The sequence below is a fragment of the Henckelia pumila genome, chromosome 2 (assembly GCF_033568475.1).
Source record: "Henckelia pumila isolate YLH828 chromosome 2, ASM3356847v2, whole genome shotgun sequence".
Taxonomy (NCBI): Eukaryota; Viridiplantae; Streptophyta; class Magnoliopsida; order Lamiales; family Gesneriaceae; genus Henckelia; species Henckelia pumila.
Genome location: NC_133121.1, coordinates 348059 through 373755, shown reverse-complemented (window position 1 = coordinate 373755; position 25697 = coordinate 348059). Strand labels below are relative to the sequence as shown.

Sequence of the window (25697 nt, the reverse complement as noted above, 5' to 3'; positions counted from 1 at the left end):
AGGTTATTTTAAAAAATAATCAATTAAGATGGTCTAGATTAAATAATTTCTCTTGATATAATAAACAATAAGAATAAAATTTTTAATATTAATATATTCTTAATTATTTTATTATAAATTTATTTCTTTTATATTACTATAATAATAATTCAATTTGTTATTCTATTACTTTTTTTTTTTCACCATTCTCTACATATTATTTTTATTTTTTTAATACTTATTGTTTGTCATTACTATTTTGTTATTACTTTAATATTTGTTTCGTATTATTAATGATTATTTATTCTTTTCATTATTTTTGTTGTTGTAAGATAATTATAAATTTATTTCTTATTATTTAATATGTATTTTTTATACAGTTATATTATTTCACAAATATTATTAAAATATGTTGTTTTAGTTTATTAAAAAAAATGTGTACACCAATTTGTCATTTAAATAATAGGTCATGTACAAAACTAATTTTAACTCATTATTTTACTTAGCAATAATTATATTCTTTTTTTTGTTTTGACAGAAATTATATTCTTATTTGAAAAAATTAAATATATTGATGTAATAGTCAACCTGATTAACGGATTCGGACATTACCCGAAATTTAAACCTTTACTTGGAATCAGTATTTAATGGGCCAAGGATTGACCTAAATTAAATTACCCTAGTATTTATGTTGATCAAATCTCATACGTAGATTGCCCCAAGATTTGATTTTGGCTGCACCCCTTTTAATCTATGCCAATCCATAGTGCCATGCATATTTCGATTTGAAAGTTGGGTCGAGAGCGAACTCAGAGAATTTTTGGTTTGTTTGTTTGTTTGTTTTGGTTGAATCAAATAAACTGTGAGTAATGGCGGGTGTGGCATTGCTTTTGGATTTTATGAGGAAAAATCCAAGCTTTAGTGGCCAACAGGTTCATCCGAGATCCCTATTGTCCAACACACTTGCTGCGTCTTTCGCTGTTTCCACGCCTTTTGCTTATAGGGCTTTGTTCGGGTGAGTTTGTATCTGTGCTCAAGTTTCTTTTTTCTTTTTGGCGTTTATTTTTGTACTAATTTTTATAATATAGAGAACTTTCTTGTTATATGATTGCAAAGTAGTAGAATGCGCTGAATTTGGGAATGCTGGAGATTGTTGTTTGCCTGTTTGGGAGGATGATCTAAATTTTTTTGGAAAAATTATGCATCAAGCGATCCTTTTCATTTAAAGGCGTTCCCTATAACATCTGCCTGTTTGTTCTGTATTTATTAGGATTATTGTTAAGAGATTAAGTGACTTTTTATTCAAATCCGAGCTCCCGTATCCATGCCTCCTGATTAAGTTTTCTTCTTGCTATCATATTTGAAGTAATAAGTTAATAACTCATACGATGATAAAGTTGAAGGAAACATGGTTGAGTTGGAGGTATGATTGATACACAAAATAGCGGTTCATCTTCTTTGGCTTTTAACTTATGTCTTTCTTCCATACCGGATCGAGCCAAGCTATGAATAGCCCTACATACCAAGTGTAAAGAAATTACTGAATGATTGTTGGAGTCGTCACGCTGTCTTGGAGCTTTACTTGTATGCATACGAGGACAATATATCAGCTGGTGATGGGAATGGAATGAACTTGTGAGCAAGACGAAGATAGGAGCAGGGAATTAGAGGCAGATGCATCACATTTCACATTTGAGAATTATGGAAAGGGATTCTCAGCCCTGTCTTAATTCCATCTTACTCCTTATGAACGAAATATTAGAAGTGGAAACAGATTGTTAAGTGATAGCTCTTCCCCCTCAATGCTGGATTCTCCTGTAGCTTCTTTTCGGAACTTATGAGCTTAAGAGAACCATTAATCTAAGCAAAGCATTACTTGCAGTCATAGGAACTGGGATGGAAATATTTTATAAGTAGAGGTTTGCCACAATCTCCCCAGTGAAATCATAGATGTGCAGCAAATTATTAGTTCATTAAGGAATACTTGTTAGACTTGTGCAGCGATAGCTTTGAGGTGATGGGAAGTGAGAAGAAGTTGCCAGGGAGTATGGGAAGGTTCTTGCAGCAATTGCCACGATTGAAAGAATGGATCAGACTGGAATACAACTGCAAAGATAATCAGCCATATACATTTACACACACGTTAAATAAATACCTGTGTGTGTATTGGTGTTTGTCTACGCTCATAAATGAACTTTGTATTACACATTTGGTTCTTAATTTATCATCCCTATAGAGGTTTCACCTTTGAGTGAGGCTTCACATCTTTTTACTTGTTTTTGTTATGAGTAGATCTTTTACTACTTATATTAAAAAATCTGTGGTCGAGGCTCACATGGACCTTATTGTTTTCCTTTGTTTGGGTGTAAATTTGTAATTGGTTGCCTGATCATGAATGGTTGTTCTTGTATCTCATTGCAACATATGATTGTGGTCATGAATGTGTGGCACCATTTCTTTATCAGTACCCATCTCTCTCTTGTAAACAAGTAATTGTATGACTGGAACTGATGAAACAGGATTCTTTGTCAAAATTCATTATTGACCTGATAATGGATTGATATTGACTTATCTCTGTAATGATGGCTATTTACCAGCAATGGCGAAACACACATTGCTTATTGCGACGCTAGGCTGGCGGCAGGTGAAGATTACGTGCCTAATATATGGACTCCATCTGGAAGTATCTTTCGGGAGGATGCATTGAAATACAATACGAAAACGTACAACATTGAAATGAGACCACTACTCTCAGCATTTCATTGGAAAGCTCTTGCACTGACCTCACTGAGGTCGTTTCTGTTATTTTATTTGCCCCTTTTGGAGCCTCAGCCACCAACGGAAGAGGATGATGACAATTTTTTGCCAGAGAATCCAGATGAGGCTCGTGTAGATTTGATTGTGCCTTTCAAGAAATCCGTGAAACAAATTTGTCGCGAGGTGCCACTTTTTTCTCTAGAAACTTAAATGTTGTGCCTATTTATATGTCAAACTAATCCTAAAAGAAAGGTTTGGTTCAGACCACTGTGGTTACAACAAGACGTGTTCTTGAAAGACTCGCAGTTCACCATGCTTCACAGCGTATGGCCTGGAAACTTCTCAAAGGTATCCTTTCTAAATCATGTGTGATGCAAATTAATTTGCTGCTCATCACCTTCATCATCATTTTTTCTTTGTAAATATTATACAGAATAAATATAAAATGTACTGAACAACTGGAATGATACTATTAACTACTTGCAGATGCTCCGAAGTCGGCCACACGGAAGGCTGGAAGGGGAATGGCGACTTCAAACTATGTTTTCTGCGTCAGCAGAACCACTTTCAGAGGTAATTCAAGTTTCTCCGCTCGAATCTTGTTGCAGTTGGTTAACAAAATGCTGGTTAACTTGTTTTTTTTTTCACTTTTAAACAGGGCATTTTCTTGGAGTCTTGGCATCATGGTTTGTCCAAGTGGGGATTGATATCTATCGGTTTTTTACTTCTATATATAAAACCAAAGAAGCTAGTGGTGATGCAGTAGATACAGCAGAAAATTTCCAGATTCTTGGAAAGAAAATTTGTGGTACCACAATCAGGTGCAGTGCGTCTCTCGCATTTGCTTCCATTGGCGCTGGGATAGGAGCTGCGTTCATTCGTCCTTCGACGGGTCAATGGATCGGTATGGGTAAATCTGAACTGGGAATTGAAATTTTATTTCAAGTTCATCCATGTTGAAGATCTAATCAAATTCTTTTTGCATGCAGGTTGTGCGATTGGTGATATGGCAGGCCCTATTATAATTTCCTTGTGTTTTGAGAAACTTTGCATTGACCTCTGAGTGGTCGTATTTGTACTTTCCATGATCAAATGGGAAGTATCTCAAAATTCATTGAAACTTCTATTTATATAAGAAACTTGAAGATAAAACAACACTCGTGTCTTCTTTTTCAGACCGACCTATTGGTGAAGCTTGAGCTTATATATTATATATTAATCTAAGTCAGCAAAATTTGTATTTTTAGGGTCCGTTTTAAGTTATGGATAATTAATCTATGTATCAATAATCTTATCTAATTTCACGTTTTTTTTTTGCTATATTATTTATTTATTTTTTAATTATTTATATCACATCAATCAAATTATTAATTATTTATATTACATCAATCAAATTATTAAATTTAAATTACTATATTACCCTTTATAAATAATATTATTTATATTTTATTAATTAATAAAAGAATAAAATGATAATTTACTATTTTTATATAAAATATAACCAATCAAATCAAACAAATAATAATTTATCAATCAAATCAAATATTAACTATTTTTTTTATTTATTTTTATTACAATATATTACTTATCTCTATATTATTTATCTTTTATGTCTCACTTCAAACGGACTCTTACCGTCATAAATAAAAAATAATTGCTTTTTCTTGTGCATACTCAAATTCATCGAGTAAAAAAATCAATTTAAATTTTCCTCACAAATCTGACTCTTTTGCTGCGATTCGGACATCAAACTCACAAGTTTGAGACGTATAAGATCAATTTCAAAAGCAATATTTGTCCCCCAAAACGCGGAAAAACATTAAATAGAACATTTTAAGAGTGCATTGTACCTGACACATGAAACGTTACCAATTATAAAATACACAACATATACAGCTCACAAATTAGAACTCGACTTTGCCTCACCGGAATACAACAAAACTAGGGAGAGTTTTTTGTGCTCTAATCGTCAAACTGAAACTAGAGAATAAAATCACGACTCAACAGAAATGTTTGCTCTCCCCAGTTCTTTGGCAAGAGAATTTTCCACTGTCCCTTTCAACTGTTGTGGATGATCCTTGGATTTTCCAGTTCCATTCGACTTTCGTACACCAATTCGTTCCTTAATTTTTGTTGTAGTAGGAGAGTTTTTACCTTCCTTATAAACGCCCACACTGTGACGAGTTGCTCGCCCACTAAATCCCTTTTCCACTGGAGATGATTTCACTGCATCTCCAAAGCTCTTTCTCCGGGTCAGATTTGGTGATTTGGCGCGGGTTACTGGTAACTGCAGTCAACAAATCTGGTCATGTAATTTGTTTTAAATAAGTAAAAGAATGATAGAGAGTGGACTTCTTTACCATCAGAAAATGGGTAACGTCTAAGGCCTGAAATTTCTTACAAGAACTCGTATCATAAGGTTTGGTCATATATGCTCAGCCAATGTTATAGTAATGGATAATTATCCATTAGGTAAATGTGCTAACAAATTACAATACAATCTGCATAAATACGAGCTCAGGTATCTAGTTTATCAGGATATTCCTTTGTTCTTGCTCAAAACTTTTACTTGATCTAGATACCATATGAGAACTTGCAGTGAGATGATGCCTGGTGTCTATATGACATACATCTTGCATATAGGCTAAAATACCTTTTTAAGCTCCGCTTTCGTGGGAGGTCCTTCACGATAAAAATTAGGAACTGGATTTGCTTTGTATGTCATGCTCTTTCTCAGCTGCTTTATCGCTGCTAGTTCTTCTTCCTAAAGTTAGAAGAGAACATAGATAACATTTGAACATAGAAAACACATCGTATACAACACCAAATAAAAAAAATCACGCCACCAAGTAAAGCTGCACCTTGGTTCTAGCTTCATATTCAAGTTTCTCTTGCTCCAAAGCTTTGTGTTTTTCCTCCAACTTGGAGTAAAACTAAAAATGGAGGTTGAAGACAAAAATAGGGAAAATTTAATGGAGGCCGAAGTTAAAAGGAAAATTTGTTAAAAGAAAGAAATTGAGATTGACGACAACATAAAGTAAAGTTCCTTCCGTGCTTAATCAGAAGTACCTGCTTACGTCTCTCTGCACGGTCCACACAAACAAATGATGGAGCCACAGCCACAGTGACTTGGGATTTGATTGTTCGTGATGTGGCAGTGCTACGGATGTTAAGGAAATTAACATCGCAAAAACAAGAAAAAAAAAAGAGAAAAACAAACTTGAAGGCAAAAAAAAGAAGGAAAATTCACGAGGAAAAGAAGAGGAAGAACTCAGACAAAGGATACGAGGATGCCAAAGACCAATTATCGTCTTCATCATAAAATTTAGTGTCACGAGGTTGCAGCTGCTTCCTTGACATAAAAGGAAAGTTTGTCTAGAACAAAAATGGCCATCCATAATCAGAACCATATGGTAATTTCCACTTAAGCCAAAGTGAGAATCTCTTTGCATAAAATACTTTACTAAATCTAACACTGACAAGAGGCAACCTTTCGCCTCTCAATGCGCAGACCATATCAAATACCATGAAACCAAAATCTGAAGTGACTTTTTCTTCTTCCTGTTTTCGTAAAATCATACTCGGTCCAACTGATCCAGTATTGCCATCATAATTGATCAACACATGATAAACTTGACTAAACAGCCAATGATAGCTTAGACTATGAACTATTTATGCAAATGGCAAAACAAAGAGGATTCTCATTATGTCAATGCACCATACTAGAAAATTCAATGTCATCTTCATTAAAAATATATGTGGTGAATGAAGGTAAAAACATATAATGCATTCGAGTTCAGAATAGTTGGGATAAGCTCAGCAACCCGCTCAGTGATAGAAGAACAGGGAAGCAATATAAATTCGACATGGCATTTAAAGCATTTACCTGTGACTTCTTAGCATCCCTTGGAGAATCCAGATCATTAGACTTAGGTGAACATTTTTCACCAGATTCATTATTTTCAACCTCAGGACTAGGTGCCTGAGTTTCGAAAGAATTTGAATTATTTGACCCACTGACAGCAGAACCTGATTCAGGCTTCACCGTCGAGCTCAACATTTCGTCGGTTGAATATTGAGGCTCATCCAGTTTTTTCTCCTGAGGATCGTGGTTGGTGCTTTTGATGCCTTTTGAAGTATGATCCTCTAGCGCATAATCCTTTGTATCAACACTTTCAGGTGCGTCTTTTGGTGCAGTGCCATTTGGCTTCAAATTGACAGAACCGGGCTTCTTGTCAATGCGAAAACCTGCTACATCCCTCCCCATCTTCCTGCTTGGAAACAACTCCAAAGTATCAAATGACACTGGATTTTTTTATAGTTCAGACATCCTTTCTTGTATAGTGGGACGATGGTTTCATGGAATGAGAGAGCTTTTCAATACCCCAAGAAAATAAAGCAGGCTCCCAGCCTTTAAAAAAACTAAATTTGAGATCTTAAAATGATTCGCTGTAGGGCATAGAAAAAAACCCAAGAACTTCGATTGAATACGTGTATTTCTACATGGAGATGTTACATAAATCAATAATAATCTATAATGAACATTATTGAAACAGTATAGGAGAATTCAAAAGGCTTAACAATCTGTTGCAGCATTCGTAAGTTCAATCCAATCAACTTTTTAAAATTTACTGATATTAAAGCATAACTCACCCTTATCCGGGAAAATACATGATCCTAAGTAAATGAAATTTTAAAAGTAACAAACGTTTTTCCCCATAAATTAAAATACTTATGAATAATAGATCAGGATCTTAGCATATCATTCTCACAAGACTCTTTCTCCAAGGGCATCGAGCAAAAGAAACTCAACCCAGCATTCAAATTTAAATGAATTTTGCAACTTTTTTAAGGCACATATTACTGATCCATCAAGAGGAGATAGGCCATACCCTTAAACCCAAGATTGCTCCTTTCAATTGAAAACTCATGCATTCCCATCTCCAATAGATGAATAAGGAAACAAAACCCAGAAAAGAGAAAATATAATAAATAGAAAAGAAAAGAGAAGAGAAGAGAAGAGAAGAGAAGAGAAGAGCATAAATCAAATGAAAAACGACACAATCTCCCAAACTTCCCTCATTTCTAAACCACATTTCACCAAGAAATAATTAAAAATAAACCAAAACATCCGAAAAAATATGCGCCTAAGAACCCAGAGGCTGACGAGTAAAAAAAATCAAATTTTTATCAGAAAATTTATGAAATTACGAGTTTCAAGATCACCCTTTCAACGGCCCTCATCCTAAGCCGTGTCACATCACAGATTATCATGGCATTCAAAAAAACTCCAAGCAAAACACTATTACTCACACAGACACGTATATGCACAAGGAGAAAACGAGGTCAACAGCAGCCAACAATGAACATATTGCCCACAAGGAAAATGCAGATCCAGAAAAACCACCGCAAATGAATGCCTAAAGATCAAGAAATCCAGCTAAAACATATCAGCTAACCCCCCAAAAAAAAGAACTTACAATTGGATTATTTTTTTCTCTCTTTCCGATCTGAGCAACAAATTCAACACAACCGCTGACTAAACAAAAACAAACGTGAGCCCAACTCTCTTTTTTCCCCTCTCTCTCTCTCTCTCTCTAACCAGGAGATTTTTCTATGTATTTTTTTTCCCGGAGGATGATTTTCTTGTCTTCCCACAAATATAATTTCTTGTTTTGTTTTATTTTTTTCTCCACTTTTCTTTTCTCAGTCCTCTGGTTCGTCTCGAACCTCGAAAACGTTTATGTCGGGCTCATTTATTTATTTTGTTTCAAAAATAAATAAATATTGCACGTTAATAAAAATTTTCCTCCCTCCATTGTGGATATAATTTTGTTTTCAGATTCTTTGGATATTTTATATTTTCATTATTATTTTAAAGTTGGAAATTATGAGATTGAGCTTTACATATTATTTGAAAATAATTCAAATGATATTTTATATTAATGTACCTGACTTATTACTATTAGTTTCGTGTCTCAAAAACATGTTACAACAGATGCATTTTTTGCGAGCAATCGAATAGAGAAACTCATACAGTTTGAACCAATAACAATTGGTTTCTTGATCATTGAGTTGATAAATATTAGTTCCAAATATAAACAAACCATAATTTAATAAGGTTATTAAAAAAAAAGAGAAATATCGCACCAAAAATTTTAAAATCCAAATTTTTCTAGTTTTTTCCCCAAAAATAAGAAGCTATATTTGTATTTAAATGAAAAAAAAAATGCGTAGGCTCGGAGAATGGGATGTAGTTAGCATATGAAGTTAAATATTTATTTATGTCTATAATCTATAAAATGTGTAACTCGGATATTAAATTATATTTGGAATTTGGTGGTTGTACTAATTTGAAAAAGTCAAAAAAGGTGAATTCACTGAATTGAGGGATAATTCCGGTGCCCACGCTTTCGTATATTTAAATCCATTTTGTGCTTTGCATAATTGTCGGTGAATCCTTAACCTAATTGCGTCAATGATTTATATTCGCTAATAATCTCGTGCACGCACACACGCACATATATAAATTAAAAAAATCTCGTTTTGTGCTTTAAAAAACTCAGAATAAAATAATTTATGTTGGGCTTCCCTTTGACATTAAAAAAAAAAAAAACCATTTCCGAAAATAAATAAATAAACCAAAACATGAAAATATGAGTCAAATGAAAGGATGAGGCATAATCAGCAATAGATGGAAATGAATACAAGCAAGAAAATACATACAACTTACAAGCACGTCAAAAAAATCCAGTATCATATATGTGAACAAAAGAATACTGAGATTCTACCGATGGTAAGAGCAGCTCTTCATGGGAAAATAATCAAAGTATATCGTTGGCAGTACCCTATGCCTGCAACATGTTTGCCTTTTTAAACATCATTCAAATTTCTAAGAGAGAAAAAAATAAAGTACAATATTGCAAATTATACTAGTTTAATAATTAGTTTCTCTAGGCAAGCTAGACTTAATAAATGGCACAAGTCTCACTCGCATCAACTCGAACCTCACCAAATTCAGTATCCATAATTAGCCCCATACACCGAGTTATACCCTCCAGTTTGCCCACCAACACTAGCATTCGCAGGGGGAGATGTGTATACTGAACCATGAGCCGCATAAGAATTAAAGGCCTGATCAGCCGATGATGCGTATTGCGTCTGGGTTGAACCTGAAGCTTCTGCCATGAAATTCTGCAATGCAATTATTTAAAACTAGTCAACCCCATTGACCTCATTAACACAGTCAAATGTGCACACTAAGTGATCAGGCAGAAGAAACAACAGCTGAAGCAGCACTTCATATGATGTTGTCCAAGTGTTCTTGAGGCATGATCTGTCCATCACCATAGAACTGGCCCAACGTGAGACCAGCCCAAAAAAATAGAATGTTAACAATAAAGCTACTAAGAGGCCCGTCACCTCTTCTCACGATAAAGAAATTTTTTTTCTTTTGGTGTCGGGGGGTTGGGGAGTAATATACTATCACGGAAGCTTTTCCAAACGGGACAAGATAATTTAATTAGGAATAACAGAACATGCCATTCTTACTAGATACAACCTTTCAAAGGGTCATATCACTTTCAAGAGCCTCCTCCATGACAACAGTCTTTGAATTCAAAACAGAAAGAGGAGAAAAAATAAATGCAGCAGCTCCCCAAGGTGGTGACATCATCTACTATTCTTCCGTCCTAACTTACCTGCAAATACCATTGATACCTAACTCACGAAGTTCCCACTAAAATCAAATACGTGTCTGAACCATACTACACTAGGGCTTGATAATTCTCCATTTCAATGTTCTCCTCCAAACAGTGAAGCTAGGAAATATCTCAAGCTATAATCTCGCAATTCATTGAATGCTTAAATATCATGTCAAAATAGAGAGAGAGAGACAGAGAGAGAGAGAGAGAGAGACAACGATGCAAGAAAAGTCGTGCATGCAACAGACTTGAAAGGCAAAAATAACCAAAATATATAAAGAACAACGAAGGTTCAGAAAGTCAAGCCCTAAAGCAGCATGTTGTACAGTGCTACCTGAATCATTTGCTGAGCTGTTTGGACTTGAGAAGCAGTTCCACTAATCTCAACTGTCATCTCCCCAGGAACACCCCTTGTTTCTTGTATAGTAACCGTGGCCCCACTAACCCGTCGGATATAGCTAATATTTGCACCTTGTGTGCCAATCACAGCATCAGCATAAGCTAATGGAATTTGCATTTGCTGCGTAATCTGCCAACACACCAAGCTCCAAATTATTCATTTAATAGTTACATGATCACCTTGGCATAAGCATTCACGTCCCAGATTGTGAACGTTGAGATATCAATTTTTGTTCCCCCCGAATCAAGTATTTCACAGTAGGACATAATGCGTTGATTATTGTTAAAGGGAACAATTAAAACACTCGCAGAAGTAATCGCATGCTCAAATTTGAAAGCTGTTGATAAGCCATCTTGATGTATTTTCAACAGGGCAGAGTTATGATATATATGCACCTCGTGGATGTCCAAATGGGAATGATAAGGAAAAATCTAGTTTCTCTATATATACCTAGTCAGCCATAACCAAGACACCAGGCACATTCTTAGATTGGCAGGTTCTCTTTTCTCTCTCGCGCAGTGTTCTAAATGGTGGCCGAGGCGACCATCGTCCGCCCCGCATTTGCCTAAAGCGGTGTTCTAGGCGGTCGAAGATTGGCGAGACAGTCGAGGCGGCTATGAAGGCGGAAAAAACAGGCGGGGCAGTGGCCGAGGCGGGCGAGTGGCAGTCGAAGTCAACCAATTTTTTTCCTTTTCATGATTAATCAACCAATTTTTAAAAAACCGTAATTATTTTTATTTACACTTTCTAATCAATTTTCAAAAGTCAAAACATAGAAAGAGCCAACCCACAAGTGCCTCTCTCTTCCTCTTTAAACTGCCCACCCCACCGCCGCCTATCGCCATTTACAACACTGCTCTCGCGTAGCACTTACCTAATTCCAGGACAAGCTAATATCAAAGGAGTAAATAAGACATGTCTAGCTAAGATCAAAGATGAGAGAGGATCTACAAATCATACCTAGATACAATTTTTTTTTATAAAAAAAGTGTCATTCTAGGCACTACAGCTATCTCGAGGCTTCCAAATTTACTTCCCTAAATAGATAATGATAAAACCAAATACTAGAAGGAAAATGGTAACCTGAGTAATTATTGACTGAGCCGTCTGGGTGGTTGACGAATGTCCTGGAACCAGAGCTTCTCTTCCATAGGCAGATACTCCTTGATGAGATTGTTTTTCTGGGGGAGGTGGCATGTTGGAGGGGTTATAATAATTATCAAACTGCCTAGGCGGTGGCATGAAATTAGGGTTAGCTCCATATCCTGGACCTGCAGGTGCATTTTGCTGAAAAGCTTGAGGCGGCGGACCCCATGAATGGCCAGGAGGCATGTGGTCCATCTGAGAATTAGGCATTTGCATCTAACACCGCCAGCAGTTAGCCAGATCCAACAAATACAATACATTGAACAAAAATTTGTGCCAAATTGACTTCTACGGAAAAGAAAACTTACATGCATTTCCAATACATGTATTATGCTTCGATCAACTAAAAATTTTCTCAGATGACTTGCAATCAATTCAATCGCTTTATGTATGCCTGCAGGCTCCCCTACTACCTCTACAATCCTATCATCTTGAAGAGCAAAAAGCGGCAGATCATCTGCAGATAATAATGCAAATGTAGAATATATAAGATTTCTGACATAGTTGTGCGCTCAATATAGTAGCTGGTATGACATATTGCATAAATATATATTTGAACGGGTTGAAAAAATCCACAAGCGTTGGTGCATTTAAAAAAACGAGAGAAATACTACCACCTGAATAACCACATCATTCAATATGCTGGCAGGTTGGATTTCTGCAATAATTTCTTCCCCAAGCTCGGGTTGTCCAAAACTCAGGGTTCTACTGGAGTAATATTTATAGTATAAGCTCACTGAGCCAAAATAACAATTAAAAATCGCCTAAAGATGTTTAGGGCATTTGACACAACATGAACTTCTGAGGTTTGATAACACTTAAAAAACTTAATCTGATGAACTTGAGGTATTATGAGCTTGATTTTGGTTTTCTCTTATTCCGAGACATTTATGAACTGAATTTGATAATACCAAACAAATTTTATAATGATAAACTCATTTTCTGAATTACTTTCAACTGCATTGCATTTAAGAACAAGTCCCAAGTCCCAATGAGTAATGAACTCTTCCCTCCACTAACATTTGATCTTTACTTAATTGAAGTATTCTGCCAAGCTTTCAGTCAAATGTGTGCACTCAATTTGAGTTAAACATAAACAGGTACCTGAGACTTTCATTTTCAGGGGAAAAGAATAATATTTTGCCTGGCATGAATCTAGCAGATGCAATTAGTTAATACATCTATTCCATGAATCACCATATGGTTTGTTGTCTCCTCACTCCATCATTTCAGGCCTTAGAGAGATATATAATCTCGGGTATGAGGTCAAGTTCAAAGATACAGTTAAGAATTAGGTTCTCTTAAGCCAGCGTGTTGATATAACTAATAATTCGCTTTGATTTCCTCGGTTAATAGACCCTGAAGCATTGGGAGCATGACTTTGTTCAAAAATTAGGTTTCAGTATGAAACTCAACACTTGGAAGATTTTATACGGTGAAATAACAGTACGATGACACTGCATCAATGGAGATCAACCATTTAAAGGTAAAGGCATATGCTTACGCATTTAATCAGTCAGAACACAAACAAATTAAGTATCGGACATGAAAAACCTGATTCTTTCCAAATTGATGAAGGCATACAAATACTTCAAACAAAAAAGGAAAATAAGTACTGCACATTTGGGTAAATCGGGATTGATGATATAATATCAATGAACCGTGAAATTATCATCAAGATAATATTAAAAAGTTCCTCACAGACTGGCGTATATAGACACCAAAAGACAATAGTATCAACACAAGAAAAAGAGCTAATTCACAAGTGCAATTCAGGTCATTAAATTTTAGGAAGTTAATAGACAGTTTGGCCAAGTGAAAACCTGTTCCAAGGACTCTGACAATACAATTAGATTCTTCTTGGATTGACTTGACTGTCGTGCCCTGTTTTCCAATCAAACTCCCTGCTTGTGCTGCTGGGACGAGCAGTCTCGTTGAGAGTTTGCCTCCTAAACCTGGTGCAGGATTAGAAGGATCATTCTCCATCCCATCCACTAGACGCTTGTGAACCTTGAGAAGACCATCCACCGCAGGTGGAAGAGGGGCTTCTGGTTCTTCCTTAGCAGATATCATAACCTGTCCAAGAAACGCCAGTATCAGTAACTAACCAACAGGAACAAACACTTAGACAGCATAATTTGAATAAATAATCAGAAACCACAAAGATGTATCATAATGTAAATAATCCACAGCATCCGAACCAATGATGGACAAATTTATCTAAGACAAGTTTCACATGTTGGCATTTAATAAAATAGTCTCATCAAAATGTATAACAAAAGAATAACCACCATTTAACCACCAAAAACTCGAGGGTTGGATGGTCATCACTGTAATTTAATTATTTATAGCATACAAAAACTTGAACCAAGAAGAAGGCAGACTCTGTGTGTGTGTGTGTGTGTGTGTGTGTGTGTGTGTGGCTGGTGTTTAAAAAAATAAGAACATTATTCTGATGAAGGAGAAAAATGAAAATCAAAAGGCAAACCAACAAGACAAATAACCAAAAAGACAACTGATTGGCTGAAGGATATCTAATGTCGAAATCATCATGAGATAAGATTGGTAAAAATGATGGGACAAAAATAAGACAATCAATTATACATGCTAAGACAGACCCCGTTGTGAAAATCAAAATCATAGTTCACCCACGCATCTTATCCCAATCAGCTCGTCAATATCAACTCTATGATCTTTATATTAGAATATCATTAATGAAAATCTGATCATTACCAAGAAACCTAAGATATACAAAAAAATTCAGATCGCAAATGACCTTTTTTTCCAATTTTTGACGTGAAAATCAATGACTTAAATGATGAGACAAGAAGTCAACCAGGACGCACGCGTAGAAGCGGTTTTTGGCTCCACGAGATGTTTAAGGGTTAACTTGCTATTATTTCGAAGATAATGAATTTGAGCCAAAGTTTTCAGTCCATATTTTTATGGTATTAATATTATTTGTGATAATCTTCAGTTTTATATTGCATTGGGATCCTTTATTATTCTTGCAAAACCATATATTGTATTATTCATTGTTCAGTGAAAGTGAAAGTGAAAGTGAATGCCAGGATAAGTAGAACCATAGGGACATTAGCAGAATGACTAGAATCATATTCTTTGCACTCATAGTTCTTGTTAATCTTTCTCCTAATACATGAATCCAATTTGCATCAAAGTAGTTATTTTATTTTATTTTTTAGAGAGAAGAAATTTTCATCAAATTAGTTGAAATAAGCTTCCCACACTTTCAGTGATATGTATTTATTTATGTCAAGGCTATAGGTAGGTGTGTGTGCATTCTATAGCGGTATGTTTTTCTATAGGGACTGGCATTTTCAATGTTAAGCTGCTATTAATTGCACTAAATATGAAAACCATTCACGTCAAGGGTTAATGTAACTAGTGTTTATATCAAGTAAGAACTGCTTTCTCAGTCATATATTCACCTTATTAGAATTTTAGGTAAGTGAATTTATCAAAAATGGGTTTTAGTCCGCTAACTTTCAAATTTTTGCATTTCAGTCCAATTTTTGCTGAAAATTTCAAGTTGCTGGAAATTGGCACCTGAGTTTACGAACATATCATAAAAATTAGAGATCTTTTATCATTATCTGAACCCAAATGTTTTCCACCTATTCAAGTTTTTTTAAAAATATTGGAGGGAAAAAATCTATGACAAAAATAACTTTTTCACACATTTGAGATTCCTATTGTTTGGTACTCCTGGCCAACATGGGGGTGTATTTCTATTTTTCACATAGATTGTTTTTACAAACTGTGTCGCTTCTTAAGTGCCTAAAGACTCAAGGCTAGAAGACTACCTCGGAACTCAAGGCTTTAAAACTACCTTGGATATCTCTCTCGCCTCTCTCACTAAATATTTCGCTATACACTATACAGTTGTTCAACAGCGGGATGATCCGAAGAAGTCAAACCAATTCACGTTAGATGGCATGCAAGGATACCAGGCATAGGGTTGGGTCTTTAGCCTCATAAGACTTAAAATAAACATGAAACCAAAAATAAATATGCACCTTAATTTTCAGTGAAGAAGCGAGAGGGTCACATTTTTTAACCAAATTAACTTCAATAGAACTTGACTTCCATGCACGTATACAAGGACAAAAATGCATAACAAAAAAATCAACAAGCACTAATACAATTTAGAGCTAAGCACGAACATGAATGCAAGATAGTAAAATTTTAACCACATTAATACTTGATTTACTTACAGCTCTTTCTCTTGTTCCTGGAGGACCATCAAGAATCTTAATCCGAGCTTTTGTTTCTTCACATGTTTTCTTTATGTATTCTCCCTTACGTCCAATTATGCTACCAACCTTCTGGGCAGGCACTAACATCCTGAAAACACTCTCCCCAGGCCACCCTGGCCATTTTTCAGCACCTCCTCCAGCTAATGAAACATCTTCGTGATCCTGCTTTTCATCAGATTCTACGTTCTCTGGTATACATTCTATGGATTCATTTTTGTGTTCTTCATTTTCATGTAGTTCATGTACAGGCACAAATTCATGTTCATGTTCATGTTCGTCTTCATCTTCATGCTGATATTCGTTGTCGTGTGCATGTCCAACTTCGGAAAAGTTCTCTTCAAGATCAGCCATAAGATCTGTGCTGGACATATAGATTAAAAATATGTGAGCTCTGCCAAACAATTGGTATTTGTTGCATCCATCCAAAAGCTATAATTTGCAACCTGAAACTAGTGCTTTCCTTTATGGAAACTGTACAAACGTAATATGCAGTAGTTCCAATGCCCGTGGAATAAAAAATCAACAGTGAGTAAGTTACCATGCAACAGGCTGTATAAAGATGTGATGGCCACAGAGATAGACAGCTAGAATATCAATCACCCAATATAGAAAAAAAAAAAAAACTTTGTAAGCCATTACCTCAAGACTTAGACCCACCCACAATTCATGTTAGACAAACATGCACTAGTAAAAGCAATGTGAAATGTAGGTGGGTGGGTTTACAAAGTAAAATACAAAGCAGACAAATCCTTTTAGGAGTATAGAGTTAACTGAGATAACTTGCAAAGGATGCCATTTAAAAAGTTATGGGGAGACTGACATGAACCTGAATAGTAATAGTGAACACAACTGAAAGCCAACAAGGTTCTATGGTTTTCGGCAACCACCTAGAGCATGATTTGGATTCAAGAAACTTATGCTAAGCACGGGTTACAGATAGTCCAGAGGTCATATGTCACTCATCGAGTGTTCGGGAAGGATGGCGCAAGTACAACCCTTATTAGAAAATGCCGGTTCCCAACTTTTATGGAATTCCAAATTCATGCATGCACATATGAAATGAAGCATCCAATTTTACGAACTCTCAGTTTTTCTTTCTTAATCCGATACAGGAATCCATTCGGAATTGATGCTACAACTTCACTCGAAATAGATAAAAGAATCAAGTGCCCACGTGCTGATTAGGGCATCAAATTTACAGGAAGCTAAACAAAATCTCTTTCAGTTCCCAATGAACTAGTTTTCGTGATACATAGAAACGCCAAAAAAAGAAAAAAAACCGAGAAGAAGAAGATAGAAAGGAAAGAGCAGAAATCATATGTCTAGCAATTTCAAATTGTCAATTTTATCGAGGAAGCAAATTCATCGTTCATTAAGGAATTCAACCGAAAAGTAAAAAACAGACCATTAAAAGAACCAACCAAGAAGTAAGCAAGGAGAACAGAAATCGAATTGAAGAAAACTCACTCGAATTTTCTCACTTTGGAGAGGAGATGGATGGATACAGATAACCTGTTAGGTTTTGTCAAGGGTTTTCATGGATGTTCCTTAATCAATTAGATATCTATTATTATTCTAATTATACCAAATTACCATATGACCCCCGGACTTATGATCAACTTGTCACTTTAGTTAGTATTCATTTAAAAATTCAAAATATATTCTCTTTAAAAATAAAAATTACAAACTTCCGATTTCATAATTGAAAGAAAGTTTAAGGCTTTATTTAATTCTTTGTTTTTCCTTATTAAAATTCAAGTATTGTGATGAGGATGAGTTTGGAGATTTGAGTCCACAAAATTAATATTTCAATAATTATTACTTTTCTATGAACAAAATTGTTATTGTTGATATCTAATACAATTACGTGTTAAAATAATGTTATGTTTTTATAATGTCTTTTAATTAATTAAGATGTTAAAGCAGCCAAAAAAAAATTTTGTTGTCATGTATTCTATTGGACGATTTTATAATACCGTTAGAAATATCTTAAAGTCACTACGATTTCATACGTGAATATAGATTTTTATCATGAAATTCAAACTGAGGGCAGTGTCTTGGTCGCGTTGATCATACTCAAACACTCAAATTTGTACCCCTAAAACAATTTCGCCGTCGGATCAAGTTTTTGTCTTCTATTTGAAAATATTAAGTATAAGCTTACTTGCATCTTTTGTATCGTATGAGAAAATTTCATATGGACTATTGATAAAAAAAATAAAAATAAAAACGAAAAAGCACAGTAAAAATATTTACTCTTGTATATTAGATGAAGTTATAAATAAAAATTAATTCCAAAAAATATCTAAAAAAATTCATACCATCGTCACCGTATCAAAATCGTATGCTTCTTATCGAATGGGTTAATTGTACTGTATGCTTCTTATCGAATTGTTTGAACGTGTTCGCATGGAAAAATCATGATTTTCTAAAATGATTTCATATGCTTCTTGCTAGGAAGCAAGACTAATATTCGCCATTAATCTTTGAAAGGAATTAGACAGTCCTGAAACATAAAATGCTCATTAGTTTTTTATAATTATGTTATTTTAAAAATCATGACTCCATTTATAATGAACATTTAAGAGTTTTATGTCATTAAATGATTATTTCTTGAGATTTAAAAATGGTTAAAATTTCAAATCCGAAGCGAAACAATAGACTTTCTTGAGAAACAGAAGAATGATATCAAGAAGACATGAAAAGAACAACCAAATCTACATATAAATTAATTTTTGTGCATATAAATGAAAAACTACGGGACACTATCAAATCTAACAACGTTAACGATTATGAAGACCGGCCAAAATAAGGATTCAAGTAATACGAATAAGTAGCACAACCATAATGAAAATACATGTCATTGCGAACATCAGTAGCCACGTGAAGCATGATGTTTTCATACTCTGAGAGTATACCTCCATAGCCCGAGTATTTGCATGTCTAGTGCTTGCTAGGCTATGTTCAACCACTTTTTATGTCGAGTACAGTATCTACAGACAAATATATAAATGAATATGTCGATCCAAGTAGACGTGAATTTTATGGATGCATGAATGACAGACCGATTGTGGTCTCTGTCAAGGGGCTCTAAACAAATCCATCGGGGGATCAAATGAAGCATCTCGTAGTAATAATTTTGGTAAATGAGTGAAAGCGAATATATTGCTTTCTGCGAAGGCCAATAGTGAAAAGAACGGCACGTAACCAAAATTTTAAACTCGTTTTCTCCGTGTTTTGGATGGATTGACTCATCACAATACCACTCTCTTTTAAGTCGCTTTGCCAAAACAACCATTTCATCGGTCAAATCTTCTTGAACTTTTCTGTATGGAAAAACATTAAGATGATGATAGGTTGCAGGTAAACATCTGCAACAAGGACATTACTCTAAAATGGATACAATTTTTAGAACTTTAAAAACTAGCAGATAAATTAGATAAAGAAAACGTGTAACATATGGCAACAGACTTGGGTCATGGGTATGTAGCACGCTGAGCCGTCGCTATAAGAGGTGACCCTACATACCCTGATGGTGACCTAACACAAGTCTATGTGTTCAACCAAATATCAGTGACATGACACGAGCTCATGTGTCCAACTAATATTGGTGACTTGACACAAATCTATGTGTCCAACCATCTATTGACAGGATAGGGTAAATACTCTACTACGGGATAACATAAGGATATAGCTCAAGATGCTCATATATGCAACATATATTCATGAAATGTTGTATCATATAAATTATGAAATCATATAATACATGCATACTCAATTTGGATATCTCGAATAATACTTCTGTACCTCATATACTAAGGCAAGCTAGACCAGCTCTAAGTCCAAGGCTACAGTCCGCACTACAATGCAAAGTACTCATGCATTATAATCTTATTCTAACAGCCTTAACTAATTTATAGCATATTATTTATTTAGTATAAAGAGCTAGAGTTATACATGCGTCTGTCGTCAGCCCACTAATGATGATTGCCACAGAACTTAGGCACCTCTCCGTCGCAACTCCGGAGCATCTTGTTTACTCCTGGGCCAAGCCTAAGAAGGCTGGAAATACCCCAAAACACCTCAAATATGCTAAATACAAAGGAAATATGTTGGAATTGGTGTGACATTCTGATTCTCGGAGGGCCTATTTATAGGCGGAGATCGGATGCTCTGATCCTTGCATGCACAACACGTCACTGCATGCACAGTTCAGACGCTCTGATCCCTACTTCGAAGGCTCCGAACTGTTGTGTGTTCGTTCAACCTTGACACCTCAACACTTGCATGACCTAACTGAAATCGGACGCTCTGATCCTGGTTCGGACGGTCCGATCATTCTGTAGCCTCCTATCCTTGATACATGCCTCCGAAGGGTTCGGACCCTCCGATCCGAGTTCGGACGCTCTAAACTTCCCTTGGCCAAAATTCCAAAAATTGTTCAATTAATTCCAAATTAAGCCTTTAAACCTTGCTTAATCATTTTTACCCAATTATTCTTGTAAAATAGAGTCGAGCTACTACATTTGCCCATAATTAAGATATTTCGTCCTCAAATAAATCTTAATTATTGAATGCAGTTAATACTAAATAAATATATTTTATTCAAACTAAACATTTTACAAGATACAATTGAAATACAACATAATCCGCATAACTCTGGATAATCCGAGCGTATACGACTCTCAAGTTCCCAAGTTTTTTCTTCAGTGCCTCGGCACTGCCACTGAACTAGAACAAGAGGAATGATCTTGTTACGCAATACCTTATCCTTATGACCCATGTTACGCAAAGGTTTCTCCACATTGTCGAATCTGTATCCAGCTGTACTTCAGACGATTGTAAGATATGAGATTCATCTGCCTCACCTTCGTAACAGTAATACATGGAACACATTGCAGATACTGGATAAATATGGCGGTAAAGCCATTCTGTAAGCCAAATCTCCTACATTTTCCAGAATCTCGAACGGACCAAAATCGGTAGCATATGCTTGTAACATATCCTCCAAAGTATAGATGGTACGTTCTGATTGGTCATCAGTCTCCGAATGATAGGTTGTATTCATAATAGTCCCTAAGACGTGCTGAAAACTCCCTCAGAATCTAGAAGTAGACCTGAGGTCTCTATTATTGACAATACTCACAGGTATGTCATGAAAACTCACAATTTTTTGAATGTGTAATCATTCATTACTGTAAAAAGTGAAGTCTCGATTACATAGAAAGAAATGTGATGCATTGGTGAGTCGATATATCACAATCCTGATAGTATCATAATCCCTCGAGAATACCAGCAAATGAGTCATAAAGTCCATCGTGATAACTTCCATTTCTGCTCAGGAATCGATAATTTTGTTACAAAATTCCAGGTTGTCGATGTTCAGTCTAAATCTGCTGACACACCCAATTATTAGAAAACATACTGATACACAAAGCGCTTCGTACCTTCCCACCAGAACCGAGTATACAAGTCCTTGTACATCAAAAATATTATACTATTGATAGCGGAAATGACTAATACCCCTTCATATCACTAACACATGTGACAATGTCGTTGTCCATAGTTATTGATTTCCTGAACCCTTCAGGTTCTTATCTTGAAGATACCAATGCTCATTCTGTTGATTTACAAGCCGATTAGTACAATCCTTAGTACTAATATTCCTAGTTGAATAGTGACATCTATCTCATAACTTGAGATAACACCTGAAAATAAGGATATTGATTATCCTGACATGGATAATAATAATTTCTTGCTGAATTCTGACTTGCGCTACTAGATGAACAAAACTGGTTCATCCCTCCTTTGTGAAGTCCTCAAATCAATACAATCTAACTAAACCCTGACTCGATCATTTCGAATCAGATATATCAATGGCCTAACACATCCAATAGACTGTTAGAAATTATTGAATGAATAAATGGGCTTAAAAGCCTTGTACCAAAAGTTTGTAAGAAATAAGAAATGGGCTTGAAAGCTTGTCTCAAAAGTTTGAATTGCTTGTCCCAAAAAAATTTGAATTGTGGTGAATAATTTGGAGGGAAATAATATCCCACATTGGAAGATTTTCAATGTATTGTTCACATTATATAGTTCAACTTTGGACTATGGGATTGGGCCCTTAGGGCACCGATGTTTTGTAAAGGGGCAAGACGCTAATTGATGCAACTAACACGCGTGCGCGGTCGGCCGGTGCGGCGTGGCGAGGTCTTCTGATCCGATTATTTTTTTTGGATAAAATTTATTTAAAATAATATTTTATTATTTTATTGAGTGCGCCCGGGCGGTAAATAATTACCGCTCGAGCGCATCACCTTATATACGGGACAGAAACTTGGCAGAAGTTGGCTTGCGCCCGAGCGGTAAATAATTACCGCTCGAGCGCATCGTTCAAAGTGGCTTGCGCCCGAGCGGTAAAATATTACCGCCCGCGCGCGACACCAAACTTGCGAGACAGAAGTTTGGCTAAAAGTTGGCCGCTCGAGCGGTAGAATATTACCGCCCGAGCGCACCTTCTGTGCTCTGAAAAGTCACGACTCTTTCTGGGCTTTTTTTGTCATAGGTTGCATCCTTACGCCTTCAAACGTGTTGTTTCGTGTATAAGACTATATATACGTTGGTTATAACACAGAAAAGTGAGACAGAATATCTGATAACGTGTATACATCAGATTTCTGCAGAATTCTTCCCTCACTCTCACAAAAGAAAAAGTTTCTACATATTTTAGTTCGACGAAGATCGATGTAACGCCCCAAAATTATCTTAATGGACTTTATTTGAGATAATCAAAGATTTTAGAAGTCGAGGGCCGATTCGATTATGATCAAGGACTAGAATGCAATTTTTGGAATTTTCAGGGACTAAAATGCAATAAATGGATTTATTAGATATTTAAGCATGTATTTGACTCATTCTTCACTTCATCCCCTTCCTCCATCTCGCCTCCCACCATGGAAATCACCCCTTTCATTTTTCAAGCTTTGGGATTTCCATTTTTTATCGATCCGTCCGATAGAATTGATTTCTGACTGGATATCTACGATCACAGCGACGAGTGCTCCGTTTGGAAGTAAGTTTATCTTATTTCTGAGAGGTTTGAATTTTTGGATGTCTTTAGAATTTATTTATATTCGGAGAGGATGATTATGAGATAGTTGTGATAGTATATCTAAGACGGTGTGAAAATCTAACGACGATCGAAATTGTTATGATTTTCTTAGTGATTTTCGAAATCTTTGTATTTGAGATGTGTTGGGATTAGATTGGAAATGATATGTATTGATTGAAATGAGTTTATTGGATTGTTGAATTGCTGTCTGCGTTTCCAGTTTGATCAGTTTATAGCCGTTATGCCGTTAGTTTGAGTTTGGATATCGTTTCGATGTTTTGATCGTATCGAGTTTGATTGAGCTTTTGATGTCGATATTGATCCTTATTGAATTCTTCTGATAGATTGAATTGAAGTCAGCAGAGTTGCGATATAGCAGCTTTGGACAGTTTGGAAGATTGAAATCGGTACATTATCGATTTTCTTATTTTTTTTCAATCGAAAAAGTTTGATTGAGTTTTGAATGAATTGATTGGATATTGATTATTATCTTTATTATTGATTTTCATATTGAAGTACCTTCGAAGCGAATGAGGTAAAAGACGACTTAGACTTGAATGGAACGATTAACTCGAATTAGACTTGATTCGAGTGTTCCGAAAAATTCACATACTTGCATGATTGAATGCTTATTTGAAATCATGATTGATTGTTTATTTGAAATCATGATTGAATGATTATTTGAATTGATGATTGAAATGATATTTGAATGCATGAGATGACATATGCATTCATATTGAGCCGATTGATTATTCATTTTGAATTAGACGTTCTGGTGATTATAGTTGAGTGGCCTTGTAGATGAATTACTACATGTGCAAAAATAGCTCTCTATAATGCTCCGGAGTCTAGAGGATTAAAATATTCCTCGTCCACCTCGAGAGGAGTGTCGGTGCGATTGTAGGATGTTTTAACCTCGGGATCCCAAACCAAAGAAAGAAAGAATAGAAGAATTCCATTTGATTATCTGAGTCTGATAATCCAGAAATTTTAAAGACATGCATATCATTTTAATTCAGTACTTGGACGAATTACTTGATTTGATCTTGATGTGATAGATATTTGGAAGTTGATACATGTCATGACATGATGTGTTTATTTGATATGCATGATAGTCTCTTTTACTGGGATTATCAATTCTCACCGGATTATCCGGCTGTTGTCTTTGTTTGTATGTGTACTTGGCAACAGGTGGGGCAGGATCGAGTCAGAGACGACAGGGATAGAACGAGAATGAAGATTAGAAGTGAGACTTCGAATTAGAATTGGAAATGCATGTCAATCTAGTTTATGTTTTGAAATCATGTTAGAATTCGAATGTGTTGTATTTGATTTTGAAGTATTGAATATTAGAATCGATTATGAATGATGAATATTGAAGTTTGTATGTTGATTGCATGTTGTTGAATTCAGAATTGAGCATGTTAGATTGATATTAGATTGAGTTGAATTGTTTATTTTGAGATTGGAAGCATGTTCAGTTTTTTGGAAAAATTCTGATCCCAGGGTGCGCTCGATCCCATGATTTTCTAAGATCGAGCGCGGCCCCTTCAATTTTGAGGCAGTAACATTCAAAAATGGGTGCGCTCGATCCTGGATTATTGTAGGATCGAGCGCGGTACCTCTGTTTTTCTGGGCAGAGAGTTTGGAATTATGGTGCGCTAGATCCTGGAATTTTATAGGATCTAGCGCAGTACTGTTCACAAGAAAAATAAAATTTTTTTTATTTTCATTTGATGTCTTATCTTTTGGACTTTGAATGGTTCTCGATATGATTAACTCTTGATTAGATGATTAGAATCGGGGTCTCACAATCGAGATATTTGTTGTGCTGTTATATCTCGATTGAATAGTCGTTGTATCTTAGAGACGATTGCCGCCAACGTTGAGCACTGTTAACGGGCAATTTCGTCTTGCGGATAGAGAGTTTCTCTCGCCTCGACTTTGTTCATTATCGCTGCTGCTGTTGTTGTTGTTGATTAACAAGTTTTCTTTAGAATTTGGAATACACCCTAATAACAATCGCAAGACGAAATTTTGTATTTTTTGGATTATGAAGATGTCTACCGTTTCATTCACTCCGCTCGCTTCCGCCCCTGCATATGGAGAAAAGCCGCCAAAGTTTTCTAGTGCCGACTTCAAACATTGGCAGCAGAAAATGTTCTTCTACCTTACCACATTGAATCTGTCTAGATTCCTGAAGGAGGATCCCCCTGTCGTCGTTGATGGCGATTCTGACACCCAAAGGAGGACCGCTGTTGATGCATGGAACCACAGCGATTTTCTGTGCAGAAACTATATTCTGAATGGCCTTGATGACACTC

At 35.7% G+C, this 25697-nt stretch overlaps 3 protein-coding genes across 8 annotated transcripts; 1 reads left to right on the top strand and 2 right to left on the bottom strand.

The window, feature by feature from the left end:
- Nucleotides 1-656: 656 nt before the first annotated feature.
- On the top strand, nt 657-3891 carry LOC140884463 (uncharacterized). Its single transcript, XM_073291235.1, has 6 exons — nt 657-994; nt 2577-2919; nt 3000-3084; nt 3223-3309; nt 3395-3640; nt 3726-3891. Exons 1-6 carry the CDS (start codon nt 849-851, stop codon nt 3797-3799), a joined length of 981 nt encoding a protein of 326 aa, XP_073147336.1. The 5' UTR covers nt 657-848; the 3' UTR covers nt 3800-3891.
- A 630-nt stretch (nt 3892-4521) lies between these two features.
- Nucleotides 4522-8482, bottom strand: LOC140879916 (protein WVD2-like 2). Of its 5 annotated transcripts, none has more exons than XM_073283883.1 (7): nt 7629-8482; nt 6623-7007; nt 6023-6111; nt 5806-5896; nt 5598-5669; nt 5390-5500; nt 4522-5023 (listed from the first exon to the last, which is right to left on the bottom strand). In XM_073283883.1, the coding sequence occupies exons 2-7, from the start codon at nt 7001-7003 to the stop codon at nt 4730-4732; spliced, it is 1038 nt and encodes a 345-aa protein (XP_073139984.1). In that variant the 5' UTR covers nt 7004-7007; nt 7629-8482; the 3' UTR covers nt 4522-4729. The 5 variants fall into 5 exon arrangements, with proteins under 5 accessions (XP_073139984.1, XP_073139986.1, XP_073139985.1 ...); XM_073283885.1 differs by having other exon boundaries at nt 8050-8482; XM_073283884.1 differs by having other exon boundaries at nt 6623-7147; nt 8217-8482.
- Nucleotides 8483-9439: 957 nt separating this feature from the next.
- LOC140880044 (flowering locus K homology domain-like) lies at nt 9440-17817 on the bottom strand. 2 transcript variants are annotated; one of them, XM_073284098.1, is made up of 7 exons: nt 17730-17817; nt 16221-16623; nt 13809-14061; nt 12294-12442; nt 11923-12201; nt 10774-10968; nt 9440-9930 (listed from the first exon to the last, which is right to left on the bottom strand). In XM_073284098.1, exons 2-7 carry the CDS (start codon nt 16611-16613, stop codon nt 9754-9756), a joined length of 1446 nt encoding a protein of 481 aa, XP_073140199.1. In that variant the 5' UTR covers nt 16614-16623; nt 17730-17817; the 3' UTR covers nt 9440-9753. The 2 variants fall into 2 exon arrangements, with proteins under 2 accessions (XP_073140199.1, XP_073140201.1); XM_073284100.1 differs by having other exon boundaries at nt 16221-16618; nt 17730-17810.
- Between the last annotated feature and the right edge of the window lie 7880 nt (nt 17818-25697).

Coding starts and splice junctions, on each gene's coding strand:
- LOC140884463 (XM_073291235.1), top strand. CDS start 849: ATGGCGGGTGTGGCATTGCTTTTGGATTTTATGAGGAAAAATCCAAGC. Junction 995..2,576: donor GCTTATAGGGCTTTGTTCGG/GTGAGTTTGTAT, acceptor GCTATTTACCAG/CAATGGCGAAACACACATTG. Junction 3,310..3,394: donor CAGCAGAACCACTTTCAGAG/GTAATTCAAGTT, acceptor ACTTTTAAACAG/GGCATTTTCTTGGAGTCTTG.
- LOC140879916 (XM_073283883.1), bottom strand. CDS start 7,003: ATGGGGAGGGATGTAGCAGGTTTTCGCATTGACAAGAAGCCCGGTTCT. Junction 6,112..6,622: donor GGGATGCTAAGAAGTCACAG/GTAAATGCTTTA, acceptor TTTTTGTTCTAG/ACAAACTTTCCTTTTATGTC. Junction 5,501..5,597: donor AATATGAAGCTAGAACCAAG/GTGCAGCTTTAC, acceptor TTCTAACTTTAG/GAAGAAGAACTAGCAGCGAT.
- LOC140880044 (XM_073284098.1), bottom strand. CDS start 16,613: ATGGCTGATCTTGAAGAGAACTTTTCCGAAGTTGGACATGCACACGAC. Junction 14,062..16,220: donor CAGGAACAAGAGAAAGAGCT/GTAAGTAAATCA, acceptor TTTCTTGGACAG/GTTATGATATCTGCTAAGGA. Junction 12,443..13,808: donor TGTCAGAGTCCTTGGAACAG/GTTTTCACTTGG, acceptor TATTATCTGCAG/ATGATCTGCCGCTTTTTGCT.